The sequence below is a fragment of the Colletotrichum aenigma genome (genome assembly GCF_013390185.1).
Source record: "Colletotrichum aenigma strain Cg56 chromosome Unknown KSG_Cg56_contig08, whole genome shotgun sequence".
In the NCBI taxonomy this organism is placed as follows: domain Eukaryota; kingdom Fungi; phylum Ascomycota; class Sordariomycetes; order Glomerellales; family Glomerellaceae; genus Colletotrichum; species Colletotrichum aenigma.
In genome coordinates this window covers 1,464,713-1,479,810 of record NW_023500914.1, presented here as the reverse complement: position 1 = coordinate 1,479,810, position 15,098 = coordinate 1,464,713, and the positions used below count along the sequence as shown (strand labels likewise).

The following is a 15,098-nucleotide window of genomic DNA, read 5'->3' as shown; positions in this document are numbered from 1 at the left end:
ACCAATATTTATATGTATTATGATGCGACGACGATGCAACTTTCGCTATCACTAGGGTTTTCTGACTCGCTGGATTCATCTGTGCTACTTTCAAGTTCGCCCGCCTCGATTTGAGCCCTCCGAATAGCCTCAATATCGGCAAACTTCGAATTTGGGCTCATTTTGACCTTCTTCCGTTTCCTGGCCCTACTGGCATCAACCTCTGCCTGCAGTGCCTCAATCTTTCGCTGGGCTACTGCTAATTGGTATGCCTTCTCATCAAAGCCCTTCTGAACCTTCCGGAAAAGCAGGCGCTGCGTATGCTCATCGTTATCTAGCTTGCTGAACAGGCTGAACTGATCCTGAAGCTCATCCCTCTTCTTGGGGGTTGACCAAAGGACTGCTGATGTATCTGCCGCCCATTTTTCGCTTGCTTTGCCATCAGAGAGCCCTTTGCAGACCTGACCAGCTGGTTTGGCAGGGGTTGATGTGTTCTCAAGCAGCAGAGGGCTCATGAGGGGTCTAGCCATACTGACAGGCCACAAACCAGTCCATTTCCAGCCACTGATGATGTTCTTGCTTGTCAGGGCTGCCTTACGCGCCTTGCCATAGCATATAACGAAGTTTCTCTTGCCCACAACTGTACCAGCATCCCATTCAGCCAGTAATCCAAGCTCCTTCTTGTATGCTGCCTTGAGGGGCCCAAAAACCGACTGATCAAGTGGCTGAAGGACGTGTGACGTGTGTGCTGGCAAGAACAGCAAGTGTATCTTGTTCCTGAAGCATGTATACATAAAAGCAGTAGTCTCATGGCTTCCATGACCATCCAAAATCAATAATCTGACCTCTGAGGGGTCCCCTGGCTGGGTTGAAGGAATAAAGACCTCTGTTAACCACTTGACAGCTGTAGAGTCTGAAGTCCACCTATTTTCTGTAGCTGTGAACTTCCAGGATTCATATGGCGTCAGATCTAGAGGGAACCACTGCTGCTGGACACTCTTGCCCTTGTATATAACAAGTGAAGGCAGTGCCTTGCCAGTTGCAGAGATACACTCGATCAGAGATGTCCAAGCACGCGATCCAGGCTGTTTCTTGCGGATAGAACGAGTTTCTGATGATCCAAGGACAAGCCCATTTGATCCTCTGCCTTCTAGAATACCAGTCTCATCCATATTGTATCGATTGGAGGCCTTGATGGCCATGATCTCAGGTATGGCGAGGTGCTTGAACCATTGCCTGATTACATTAGTTGAAGCTCTATTGATACGCTGGGAATCGATTTCTCTGCTTCTTTGGACCCTTACAGATGGGTTTCTCTTAATAAAAGACTGCACCCAGTTCTTTCCAAGAGGCTGGGAGTCTCCATGGATCTGTAGGATGCGTTCAGCAAAATCCTTGAGTTGCTGATGGGTTGGAGGAAGGCCTAGGGCAGCCTGGATTCGAACCCATTCAGCCAGATGACTTTCCTGGGTTGGAGAAAGCCTTTGCAGATCAGAAAACGCTATATCTCGCGTCTGCACACCTCTGATCCGATTCTGTAGAGTTGAACGCGGCACACCATGCTCAAATGCAGCTTTTTTGACAGATGTACCGTTTGCGATAGCAGCAAGCGCCCGTAGGACGTCATCTTCGGAATATGAGGGCATCTGATGCTTATAAAGCTATATACCAAGAATGAAGTCAATTGGGTAAAGATTGATAAAGTTGTGTAGGTTTGAAGGTGGCGGGTATTCATGGCGGTGAGGCATTTTTGGGGTGCCCAAATGTGGGGGGGTGCCCAGAAGTGGGTGTGGGACGTTAGTGGACAACGTACGCTTTCATCATTTGTCGTCTGCCGCGGTTTGGAAGTATTCTGGATATATCCCTCATTATTATATTACAAAGGGACGAAAACACATCTCAACTCAACGTTACTTGCCTGAAGAGTATGATTGACACCACCACAGCGAAGTATTCCCAGCCCAACTTCATCAACGGATCTACGAACACAGCCGCCAGATCACACACGGGGATGAAAAGATTTCTCATGCTACTGCGGTTATCTCGCAACAGGATAGCCAACTTTTGGCTGAGATACAAACGCTTTTGACTTAGAGAAGACGGAGGATTGCAGCCTACGAGGAGCTACGTCTATTGTGATGGTCTGGAGGAGGTGAAACTTACCGCTATTGCTATTCGTCTTTGGCATCGTCGTGAAATTATTCGATATCACTCCTTGTAATAAACCGGAGCAAGATCCTAGGCCACAATGCCTAGGTTGGTTGGAAAAACCTCCGCGAGTCGATTTGGATGGATGATTGTGTCTCGCCAGCAAGACTCAAGGATGAGGCATGCTGTCTTTAGCAATGCTCAGTCACTTCCGACAGAGCGAACAAATTGTGCAGAACGAAATGGGACTCGCCGATGGGCTTTATTTGTAGCAGAGTCGGCCGATGCAGATTCTCACAGTCTGTTCAATCGCTGTTTTTTTTCTTTAAAACAACTGTTCAACAGTACCTGCTCACACTTACGTTCATCGCAGAAACGAGGCAGTGCTCTTGGTCACTTGCATCCAGTCTGAGTCATCTTTGGCACAATAGAGATCATTCAGTGCTTTATCTGTGTCACTCTCGACATTGCCCACGAGCCTAGATCTCTGAATACTTGACCAGGGGTCAAAAACACCAGCTCCAAAACAACTTATCGTCGTTTATCGTTTGCCGTGCGATGACTGCATTGTCTACGGAGGCTGCGGTATTTGAACACTTGAACACTGCACCACGAAACCCCTAGCAAACGAGTTTATCATTCTCTGCTTCGCTCATGGTCGCCCTGTGACACGAGGTATTCAGTTTAAATACCATTCATCATAACTGGAGTCAGACACTTTCTCGTCCGAATGACTGGATGTTGGCCAGGTCAGTGTCTGGACTTGTTGCACTTGTAGTTCCGATCATGAACGATTCATTCATTAATGCTCACTCGTTATGCGGTTGGACTGTGTCGGTGAGAAAGCGGTAGGATCCAACTGCTGCTTTGGCAGTCTTACTATTTACTATGCGAACCGAGGGCTCTATATGCCAGACTTATTTATAAGCTTGAGTTCTGTGGGCATTTCTTCTGACTTCAACCAGAGGTCCAGCCCTGGGGTTTTTGCTGTCAACCCGTGCGTGGAGGTAAAAGCTCGTTACAATGCGTTATTCGTATTCAATTCCTTGCAAGTCGTTCAATGCTGACGGTACCACTTCTCGCCAGATCCTTCGGGAATCTCCTCGCGGTCAAAGGTCCAGAAGTCGCTCGAAAACCTGCCCGCTCGCTCAAACCAAGCGTCCGGGAGGTCCTCAGGGCTCAGTTTCATGAGGCCGTTGTAATTATCGGCATCCTCGAAACCTTGAAAACGTTTCACGGCGAGGGAGTCAATGAGCCAGACAAATGAGCCAGCCCACAACTCATGTCGTGCCTTGTGGCGAATGTATCAGTATACAAGAGCAAACTTCCTACTAAAACAGAAACTTACGCGTCTCTCAGCACGAGACAAAATCTCCAACGACGGCGTCTCTTCAGGCAGCACGGCGAGGGTTCGAAGAGAGGCCTCATCAATGACTAAGAAGTCGCAAAATCTCGTGTTGTCGCGAGGATCGAAATTGATATCGCCAACCGCTTCTTTGCGCCAGCCCTCGAAAATTTGGGTCAGAGATTGAACGTCTTGTTGAGGAGTATCCACAGACAGATTGGGTAAGTTCAAGTCCTTGAGAGCTTTATTCTCAACAACTTCGAGAATAAACCGACGCGCAAGTTCCTTGTTAATTTCACCGTTGGGCTTATTTTTAATGAGTTGATTTAGGTGGATAATATACTGCGTTACCCATCGGTTGAACTTCTGTAAGGCGATAGGCCACAGTGTGTCAGACTCTTGGGTGTAGACGACGCGAAGCACTACAGGGCATGTGAGAAAAAACGGAAGAAGTCTGATATAGATGTGATGTACCAGTGTATCCCCATGATCCCTCCGCGTACGTGACGCCTGACTGCCTGCACCGGCCCATAGACCAGTAGAGCTCTTGAACCCATCTCATGGCCTGAGTGTCTTTGTCGCGGTTGCTTGCGTGACTGTGATATTTGTAAAACCTTGGGTCAGGCTCGGGGAATGTTCGTTGGATTGACATCGTGAGATTTGGGGGCTTATCGCGCTTGCAGTAGGACACGCATGAACACCGTCTTCCAGATTCACGCAAGATGTCGCGGTCCTTCCACAAAGGGCGCTGCCATTTGAGACGGTTGGTGAACTCGACCGGCATAACCAACCACTGTCCGAAGATGGTCCGGCGCTGCACCGGCGGGTCTCTCGGCCGCAAATGGCCCGGTTTGAAAAGAGGGGTCCCTCTTTCCCCTAGACTACGAGAAACTCGGTTTAGCTTCATGTGCGCTGTATGCACTAAACGAGTTCTCGTCGTACATCTGAAGCTTGTTAATAACTTGAACAGGTCATGAGACGGCATGAGAACATGCTTTCCCGTAAGCACAAGCTTTGCATTTTGGTAGGGCTGCACTTGGTTCCAAAGGCCGTCGGCACCAAGCCGACTCTTCAAGATTGACCTCGACTCCGAATCTCCGACTCCTGATCCAGCGCCCGCCGGGAGGCTACTCCAAATGGACCGCAAGTTAGACTTGCCCGGCCGGCATCGCGAACCCGACCGCTTAGACGACATAAGGCCACTTCAAAATACCCTGAACGGCGTCGTACTCGTCATTTAGCTCGCCCTCTGCATGCCATCAATGCATCATGCAGATCACCGGCAGTTGGTTCCAATCTGTTGTTACCAGGGCCAGAATCTTTGGCAAGAAAGTTTCGACAAAAGAGTCGAAGGGGAGTGCGAAGCGAAAATTCGCCGAACATCGCTTGCCTAGGTGTGAATAATGAATGGAGGTGAAACTGGGCGCTTTGCCTTTATGGGACGCGACCAACTCGCGCATATCCAACAGTTCACGGATGAAGCAACCGTCTTCCGCCTCGCCACTATGCCTCGGGAGAGTTTGGCCTTGCTTAGATCTCAGCTATAATCAAGGGCGAATTAAAGTTCCTCCCGGCGAAGCATTGAGTTCCTTCAACATGCCGGGAACTTGAATCGCTGACATGATGATCAGATGAGTTTGTAGTTACGACGCAGCCCCCCGGAAAAAGACTTCCGTAAATATACCCTATTCGCGGGCCCACTCTGGAAAGATTCTATGGGCACTTTGACCTGTGCTCTCTACCGGTTAAGGAAAAAGTACAGAAACCCCACACGTTCCTGCTGGCAAGCAAACTCTCTGAACATCAACATCACTTAGAAAGGTTCAACTGGGATCAGGCGAACATCTCCCAAGTTACCTTTTGTCCCGGAGGGACTTCTCCAAGACCAATTCTGTGGAAGACACAACCAACAAGCTTTCACTAGACTGCACGCCCATCTCCTTAAGCAATTAACCAAAGAAACTCTAGCGGAAGAGTTCTAGCTGACAGGGGGAAAAGTTCAAACTAATGGCAGGCCGCAGACCGTACTTGTACTCTTACTACTATCATTGGGCAACCGTGATAATACCACAATGGAACCGCAATGACTCAGTCGTATATGTATTGATAGCTAGGAGAGGCAGTCCTGGACTGCTGTTTTTCCTTTCAGCATTTGTTAGCGTTGAGTCTATCATAATGCTGCGTGCCCCCACAAGCCGAAGATGAACGAGGATCTCTTGTTGGGTTCGACAATTGGATATCCCGTTGTGAATCTCCTCGAACCCGGCCGTCATATCTATCTCTAGAATAGTGCAGCAACAAGAGAGAAGGATCCGAGCTGTCGATTTTCTCACATCGCCTCCTTATCGACGAAGCAGAATCCTCTCTATCTTTAAAACATGAAATGGCAGATGGGCTATTCTCGGCTGAACGCCGACAGCGAACTGGCATTGCCGCTTGAAGCTGAGAAGTCATCTGCTTCATTGAATCGTTGGATGTCAAGTTTTCGTTCGAACCCGGTTGAGTTTGTATGGCGCTTCACATGTTATTTCATGTTCTTCACCGGTGCTTTGATGATGGTGACAGCTCTGAGATCTGCCCCGTCAGACAAGTACTGTGCTGCGCAGCTCAGTATTTGGTGTAAGTGTGATGAGCTCCTTTTCTTTTCTTTTTCTTCCAAATTTCCCACTGCATTGCAAATATGGGCAGTCACTGATGAATCAACTAGCTCCTCTATTGGAAGCTGTCGAGTATGAGCAACGCGACTTTGAAAGTGGCCTCGGATTAGATAACTCAGGCTTCACCGGCCTTCCCACTGCAGAGATGGAGGCTAAGTGGGAAAGTCTTTCCCAAGGTATGAAGAGATATCTCACCAGACCAGTGAAGTACACGTATTGCTGACACTTGATCTTCTATAGTCCCTGGTATCATCATTCCACCTGATCGTGTTCCCTATCTCAACAGAAGCGTCGACCAAGGTTTTGTGACCGCGGTTCCCGACTCTCCTTCCTTAGGTTACGTGGGTGTAGTCGAGGTCTTTCATCATCTCCATTGCCTCAACATGCTACGGCAATACATATGGAAAGACTCATACCCTCAAGATATAACTCCCAGCCTCCTCAAGTCTAATTCGCCAGCCATTGCCCGGGATCACACAAGTCACTGTATTGATACGCTGCGTCAGGCACTCATGTGCACCGGCGACGTTACCCCATATTTGGTTTACAAGAAGAAAGATTCTGAGGCGTCAGACGCGCCTATCAGAGAAGACTTCCAGGCATCTCACAAATGCAGGAAGTTTCCCAAACTACTAGACTGGGTGAAAAGGAATGGTGTTACACTCTCGTTGAAGTCAGTAAGCCAGAACATGTAGTAAACTATTACTATCCTCTTGATGGTTATCTCAGTTTTGCCTACATTGCTTATCCTGTTTAAGAAGAGCTGCTAAGCTCGTTGGTTTTGCTTGGTCAGGATCGTGGTACTGCACGCGAAGCCCTTGCAGGAAAGCTCCAAGGGAACGTATGCTGTGGACAGCCATGTGCTCAGTCTCTCCGAGAAGAACCTCTCTCTGCACGTGGCGAACGAGGTCAATTAGGGATATTCTGCCGACTGATCGATTCTCCCGCAGTCAATCCGCTTCTCCTGACTTGATGTCAATATTTCTGCGGGGATCTTGCCTGTCAGCTCAGCCAAAGGCTTATTCTTGTATAATTATGTCCATGGCATGATGCAGTCAACAAACGGGGCGCCCCTTCAAGAGTTAATCTGTAAGATGCCGACGGATATGTGCCTTCATTGTAATTCGTCTCTGTCGTGACCGAGAGACTATCCCGCCCACCGGCTGCTCCGCCCGCCCGCTACTCCGCCCGCAGCTGCTTCTGGATTATGACACTACAGGCAGGGACAGAGGAGTGACATGTATGTCATGTACTGAGAGACGGTCCATGAGTTCGTCATCTAATGGATAGTGTGTGGGAGCAACTGGGTCAGTAACTTCGAAAAGGCCGAACCAACCGAAGTGTAAGTGATGTGGCGGTGGAGATGGTAGGGATGTCAGGAATCCTTTAGACCCTGAACAACTGCCCTGATGTATAAGGCCATCAGTCATCCCACGTTTCCACGTTTCCACTTCAGATCGGCCCGTTTATCATTGGACCTTATGTCCCTCGCACAAATAGGTATATCCCAGTAGCCTTTAGTCCCAATGGAGTGGATGAAATATGCCTTTTCTAGCTTTACTTAGTCTGAACCTTAGACTCCAAAGAATCACACGCAATAAAGGTAAAGCCATGAGAATGAACTGGATTGAACTGTACGATGGTTAAGCTGAAAAGATTCGAGTAAGGCACATGATGCCGACATAACTTTAGCTCAAGATGGCAGGGGAACACATTAAGTTCCAGCTGCTGAGAGGGCTAAGATGAGGTTGCGAGTCGGCATGTTGATGTCAGGTCAGTTTTTCCGGAAACGAGTTAAACAGCATTGGTTATCATGAGAACCGTGCGGAGCATCTGCAAGATTTGGGGGGTCAGTGGGTGTCACCTCCAAGAGAACGTAGGCGTGAAGTTATGGTGCAACGCCATCATTCAGCTGGACTGACGACTTTGGTACTGCGCCCACCCAAACAGTTTTGCTGGCCCAAACATCGCTGCTCGGTTCAATAATAGGGGAATAGGGAGTACAGCTCCAGTGCCGAACGAGACTCACCATACATGCCTTGACGCTAGCAGGATGAACTCCATGTCCTGTCCAAACGACGACTCAATTGGGCCGAGTGTCCAAGGCTGTCGTAATGACTTCGACTTCACGCTCAAGTTCGAGAGAATCTTCCTGTCAATCCTACCCGCTACCTTATTCGTCGCTCTGTCGATCCCAAGGATCATAATTTTGGTTCGCAGACCAAAGATAGTGGGCGGTGTAAGCTTTCAGTGCATCAAGCTCGTACGTGCCTCGTGAAATATGTGTCAACCACTCATGTTAACTCATCAGAATAGGCTGCAACTACAATCTACACAGTCTTACAACTGGTCAATCTCATTCTCATCAGTACAGTTACCGCCCGGGCAACGTTGATATCAACTGTTGCTGCTGCTATGAGCCTTATCGCAGCACTATGCATGCCGGTACTGAGCTTCTTCGAGCATTCTTGCTCACCGCGACCTTCCATCTTGCTCAACACATTCTTGATCTCAACTATTCTCTTGGATGCTGCACAAGTACGATCGCTATGGCTATCCGCCGTTACCTTCCGCGAAGTCACCATAGCGCGAATATTCACTGCTGCCGCCGTCTGGAAGATTGTCTTGGTTGTGTTGGAGTCTTGGCAAAAACTGCCGTGGATTCCCTGGAACCGCAAAGATCACAGCCCAGAGGAAACAAGCGGCGTATTTGGATTAGCGACCTTCTCATGGCTTAATCCGCTATTCATATGTGGTTATAAGAGAGTCTTGACTGTGCCAGATCTCTTTCCTCTCGACAAGAGTTTGTCAGTGAAGACTCTCCAGGACACTACCCGAAGACTAGAGCCTGAGCGCTTCCAGGGGCAGAGCCATGGCCTTGCCAGAGCGCTCGGGAAACGCCTGGTCGGTCCTTTATTACTGCCAGTTGCTCCCAGGATTATGCTCCTTGGCCTTGTTTTCTGTCAGCCATTTCTCTTGGAGGCTCTTCTGAACTTCCTAGAGGATCCGAAAACCAATCAATACGCCAATAGAGGTTACGGATTGATAGGCGCTACAATCATCGTCTACATGGGCATTCCGATCGCCAATGCTTTGTATTGGTATTTCCAGGAACGTCTCTTGTGTGCGATACGCGCCTATTTAGCTGCAGCAGTTTACAGGAAGACCCTTCAGGCCAAAATTTCAACTGCGGACAATTCGGCTGCCTTGACATTGATGAGCGCGGATATTGAGCGAGTCCGTATGGGGCTTATGGAATTCCACGAGTTTTGGGCCAATCCGATACAAGCCGGTCTGGCCTGTTGGCTGCTCGAAAAGAAACTCGGCGCCTCGTTCGCCGTACCCATCGTTCTTATTGTGCTGTGCATTGCCAGCTCTGCGATTCTTATGCGATATATCGGGCCACGGCAAATGGCTTGGATGGAGAGGATCCAAAAGCGCATCAGTCATACGGCGAACGTCTTTGGTAACATGAAGTCCCTGAAAATATCAGGATTGGAAGTTCCCTTTGAAGACACCATCAATTCGCTACGCCTGGACGAACTCAAGGTCGGAGGCAGATTCCGGTGGTTTCTGGTCATCTCGGTGGGCATCGGATTCACACCTGTTCTGTTGGCTCCTGTTTTCACCTTGGCTTTCACAGCCCGGGATCTCGACGTCACGACCATCTTCACCTCCATTTCGTATTTACTCCTGCTATCAGAACCGCTTTCGTCCCTCTTCCAGCTGGTTCCTCAGTTGATTGCCGCTTTTACATGCCTGCAAAGGGTGCAGTCTTTTCTGCAGGAAGAATCGCGGCACGACTTTCGAGACCACGAGGTTCTCATTGATCCTGAGGTTTCGGGTTCGCACAGCGCAGCATCACCAGTTGCCAAAATAATCAGCGGAAGTTTTGGCTGGACCGAGGATTCTTTCGTCCTGAAAAACATCAACGTTGTGATTCCTCCCGGTCTGACCATGGTGATCGGCCCAGTTGCTTCTGGCAAATCCATGTTCTGCAAAGCTTTACTCGGCGAAATCCCCTTTGCGGAAGGCCAAACTATCATGAACATCAACTGCCGTACTGTTGGGTACTGCGAACAAGTTCCATTTCTATGGAACGCGTCTATAAGGGACAACATAGTTGGTTTCTTCACGGCCGTGGATGAGTCGAGATACGCAGCCGCCATTGAGGCCACTATGCTTTCCCAAGACTTCCGTCTTCTTGCCCAGGGCGACCTAACCGTGGTCGGCAGCAATGGAATCAGTCTGAGTGGAGGACAGAAACAGAGAGTGTCTATTGCGAGAGCTCTGTATAGGCACTGCGACCTCCTCGTTTTCGATGACGTCTTAAGCTCTCTTGATGCAGATACACAGGAGCACGTCTTCCGCCGTGTATTCGGTCCCAGCGGGGTGCTAAAGAAAAGAACTGCGAACGCTGTTCTCTGTACCAACTTTTCGCAGCATCTCCAGGCAGCTGACTATGTCATCGCACTAGCCGCCAACGGCACTATTGCAGAAAAGGGTAGCTTTGATCATGTCATTGCCAGCGGACAAGAAGCCATTCATACTTTAGTAGGGTCAACTGGTGCGAACAATGGATTTGATACGGAGAAATCAACGACATCAGCATCAATCACAGATATTGATATTCCAACACCTCCCAACGGAGATACATCATCCGAGGACCAACGGGATACCAGAAATGGTGCACGCGTTATGGGCGATGCGTCGGTGTTTCGGTTTTACTGCCGGAAAATCGGAACAGTTCCGATGCTGGCATTCGCTGGTTTCGGCATTATGTTTGGCTTTACTTACAATTGCCCGACTATTTGGCTTAAGTTTTGGGGCGAGGATGCGGTCTCAACGAACCCGGCACATTTGACATCGTTCTACGTTGGCCTTTACGCCCTATTCCAGTGCTTAGCACTGGGTTCTCTCATTGCGGAGGCGATTCTTGGCCTACTCGTCATCATTAGGCTTTCCGGAGCAAACTTGCACAAAGACACCCTCCGAGCCGTCTTTGCCGCGCCCCTGCGTTACTTTACGACGACAGATACAGGGGTCCTGACGAACCTATTCTCTCAAGACATGACTCTCATAGACGGGGAGCTTCCGCAGGCCCTCACCAACACATCGCTCCAAGTATGGGTTGGACTGGGATCAGCTGCTGTGATTGCGACCTCGTCTCCCTTTGTGATGATCTCGTATCCCTTCATTGCGGCAATCATCTATGGTATTCAAAGGTTCTACCTGCGTACTTCTCGTCAGCTGCGCCTGTTGGATTTGGAGGCAAAAGCTCCTCTCTAGTAAGTCTCAACTCCATCTGTCATGGGTTCGACGCTTTACTTATCTGTCTCAGCACCAATTTCATTGACACCATCAGAGGTGTGGTCACCTTTCGTGCTTTTGGCTGGACGGATGAAGCCACTCGTCTCAACAGCTCGCTGGTGGACACCTCGCAGAGGCCTGAATATCTCTTAAGTATGGTACAGCGCTGGTTGTCATTTGTCCTGGGCATTGTGGTCGCCCTGATAGCTATGCTTGTGGTGACTCTTTCTACACAACTACGCTCTAACGCAGGCTTTGCCGGCGCTAGTATGGTGTCTATCATGTCATTTGGGAGAACACTGGCGAACCTGGTTGAGAAGTATACGTTATTGGAGACCTCTGTTGGTGCTGTGTTGAGGCTCAAATCGTTTTCCGAAAACACCCCTCGTGAAAAATTGGAAGGAGAGGTCGTTGTTCCGCCTACTTCGTGGCCGGAAAAGGCATTGGTCGAAATCAGAGGAGTATCTGCGTCTTACACGTAAGTATAGACCTGATCAAGACAACGTTGATTCTATGAAAAAATGCTGACCGACTTGAAGATACCATCACGATTTGACTTTGAATGAGAATAGATCGAACATAGCTTCAGACTACGCCAATCTTGCTCTTCAGAACCTCACGCTTACCATTGAGCCGGGGCAAAAGGTGGCAGTTTGCGGACGTACCGGCAGGTGAGTACTGCCCTCAAAACATGATTCGTGGTTATTCACTTACACCATGAATAGTGGTAAATCATCACTCGCCCTACTTCTTCTACGGCTCCTGGACCCTCTTGCATCCTGTTTCGGTGATATTTTCATTGATGGTCTCTCCCTCTACACCATCGACCGCGCCACATTACGCCGACGTGTGATTGCGGTTCCCCAAGACCCAGTGTTCTTTCCAGATGGCGTGTCTTTCAGAATAAACCTCGACCCCTTTACAATTGCGACCGATGAAGAGTGCCAAGCGGTGCTGGAGACTGTGCGGCTCTGGGGATTGGTCAGTGACCAAGGCGGGCTCGAGGCTTCGATGAACGCGGACGCTCTTAGTATTGGACAGAAACAGCTTTTCAGCCTGGCGAGGGCGGTCTTACGGAAACGCGTGCGTATGCGTGAATTCTTCGCAAGTGCTGGGAGTGAGTATGTGGACACTGCTCGATCCCTAGTTGGCAAAGATGACATAGAACTGAGGCCAACATCTGACGCTCTTCGAGAAAGCAACTTTGGCGGGCTACTTATCTTGGATGAGTTCAGTAGCAGCGTCGACGTGGAGACGGAAAAGCAAATGCAGCAGATTCTATGGAGCGAGTTCAAAAGCTATTCTATCTTGATGATAAGCCACCGACTCGACATGGTAATGAACTTCGACAGAATCGTGGTGCTCGACTCTGGAAAGGTGGTTGAGCAGGGCATTCCGCAAGAGCTGGTTCAGAAAGAGGGCAGCTGGTTCAAACATCTATGGACAATCGGTGGAGAGCGATGAGAAAAGATACGCAGGGCATCGACCAAGAGGCTCGTAGAAACCAGATTGTCACTGAGTTGAGAGGTATCTTCTGAGATTTATTTTAGTTCTTAGAGTGAAGTTCACAAAATGGAAAGGTTTTAGGTGTTCGGCAGATGTAATAAGATGCCAGAACGTAGTTGACAAATGATTGTAACACCCGACTGTGACCATTCCACGAATATCAACATTTTCAACTGTCAATACATGCGGATCTAAGAACTGCACTATAGCACTATCACTGCATGACCTATCCCAGTGCTGTCTCACGGAGAAGTTCAGCGCGAAGTCAGAAATCAAAATGCTCAAGACGGCATGTTCTATAGATGCGAACTTGGCGAAACGGAACGATACACACGAACAGCAAGCCCTCTTAAGCCACAGGCTTAAGTTGAAATATAGGTTGGAGCCTGCTCACTCAAGTGGCCAGATATATAGGTACAGACACATATTGTATTCAACTGTCTTAGATGTGCATCTCTCTAATTTTCATATCTCATCGTTCAATTCATCCTCAGCGCATTGTAACGAATGACAAGGGCACTGCATCCCTTGAGACTCGGGTTATGACAGCCTTAGACGCACCAAATGTGAAAGTCTTATCTAACGGTCCAGTTTTCATCAATCCAGTCTGAAATCTTATCAAAATTGCGACACTTGTGGTGCGTGTTGAAGTCCGCACGCGCACCCGCCGGTCCGCCTATGCGAACCATGAGGGGGGTGACGTCGGCGAAGCACATGAGTGAGATGCGTAGGGCTTCCAGGCAGTGATCAACATGTATGCGGTTCTTTAGGGGGTCGTTCGACAGCCCAACCGGGATCTTGTCATACTTGCCCACCTGCCACCAGGTATAAACCCGTATCATGTTCTATCCAGAAAGCGAGCGTATCAGCAAACCTATTTCGGCGGGATTTGGGGAGCGAAACTGGTCATGTGGGCTTACTAGGCAATGGAGTTGATGGAAGACCTCAAGCAGTGCGACATAACCGTCGCCTACATCTTCAGGCACATGCTTCAGGTGATCTTCTTCAGATCGGTTGAGACCTGCAAGCCTTTCAGGCGGGATTTCGACCGCATGCTCTGGTTTTTGGTCAGCTGGCGAAGGCTGGGGTATGGGTGAGACGTAGTAGCAAACTTACTATACGTGAGGTCAAACCAGGCTTGCTCTCTCTCTGGAGTTGGAAGCCCACGGTAAATGCTTGTTGAGTTAAAGGCGTCATTGAAATCCATTTGGACATATTCAACGGCCTCAAGTGCAGGAGCTGTATGAGTTAGAACGCGTCTGTGTTTTGGCTTACTGCCCAGCTTCGCCAGGAGAGTTGAGGGGCAAGACTTACACCACATAGACAGTTGACGAGCACAATCCTGATCAGTCGGAGCTCGCAAGAAAGAAAATACGAAACCGAAAGCCATGCTGAGAACCAGTATACTTAGAGGAATGAGGGAGCTCTCAAGTAAACCAGTAATCCGTGATGGAGCTCGTTGGTTCCATTCTATCCAGCGGAAGCGCTGCGCAATACTCTTCTCGCCGGCGTGGCAGTCGCCAAAGTCTTCAACAGACTCAGAGTCACGACTGTCGCCCGACATGAGAGGCTTGTAGGATGGGCTCTTCACTTCCGTTGTGGACAGCATTGTGGTTGGGCTGGGTGCGAGGGCGAATACAGAATGAAGAAGGGTTAGACAAGTAGGAGACAAGGTGCCTGACGCGTAGTCTGGCGATAGCGGAAAAAAGGAGTCTCTGAATGATATATGATCGTATTTCCGCTAATCGCTTGCTCGGGTGAATACGAATGCTTCCCTTACTCAAGTAAATAGAGTATAGCCGACGGAGTGGCGGAGGATGCGAGAGGTTTAATTTTCCAGATGTCAATTTCGGTGCGGCAAAATACTTTAACTTCCTCTTTACTGGGAGAGTTCCAAGAAGGTCAAGAAATCCCTTCTAGAATATACTGATTCCATCGTCAGAAGAACATCGTGCATATGGATCAGTCTAGCGAAGTCTTTTCGCTAGCTCGTTTCATCGTGTTAATGGACCATGTTGAAGGGTTAGTACTGTGAAGCAGAATTGGCGGAGTTTTTGCTTCCTCTGTTGTTTGCAAGGAAACGGCATTATTGAGGCTAGGTTGTGATGCTTGCCAACATTCCACATCAGGAAAAGGCCAAAACTAAGATCGAT

At 49.0% G+C, this 15,098-nt stretch overlaps 3 protein-coding genes across 3 annotated transcripts; 1 reads left to right on the top strand and 2 right to left on the bottom strand.

The window, feature by feature from the left end:
- Positions 1 to 3,184: 3,184 nt before the first annotated feature.
- On the bottom strand, positions 3,185 to 4,124 carry CGCA056_v011926 (uncharacterized protein; the record flags this gene model as incomplete). The annotated part of the gene is made up of 3 exons (XM_037327170.1): positions 3,185 to 3,418; positions 3,476 to 3,894; positions 3,947 to 4,124. 3 exons carry the CDS (start codon positions 4,122 to 4,124, stop codon positions 3,185 to 3,187), a joined length of 831 nt encoding a protein of 276 aa, XP_037174542.1.
- Positions 4,125 to 6,003: 1,879 nt separating this feature from the next.
- Positions 6,004 to 12,903, top strand: CGCA056_v011925 (ABC transporter FUM19; the record flags this gene model as incomplete). Its single annotated transcript, XM_037327169.1, has 7 exons — positions 6,004 to 6,091; positions 6,180 to 6,305; positions 6,370 to 6,470; positions 8,446 to 11,417; positions 11,471 to 11,917; positions 11,979 to 12,110; positions 12,165 to 12,903. The coding sequence occupies 7 exons, from the start codon at positions 6,004 to 6,006 to the stop codon at positions 12,901 to 12,903; spliced, it is 4,605 nt and encodes a 1,534-aa protein (XP_037174078.1).
- A 617-nt stretch (positions 12,904 to 13,520) lies between these two features.
- Positions 13,521 to 14,554, bottom strand: cctO-1 (Cyclochlorotine biosynthesis protein O; the record flags this gene model as incomplete). Its single annotated transcript, XM_037327168.1, has 4 exons — positions 13,521 to 13,790; positions 13,866 to 14,002; positions 14,062 to 14,184; positions 14,260 to 14,554. The coding sequence occupies 4 exons, from the start codon at positions 14,552 to 14,554 to the stop codon at positions 13,521 to 13,523; spliced, it is 825 nt and encodes a 274-aa protein (XP_037174544.1).
- Between the last annotated feature and the right edge of the window lie 544 nt (positions 14,555 to 15,098).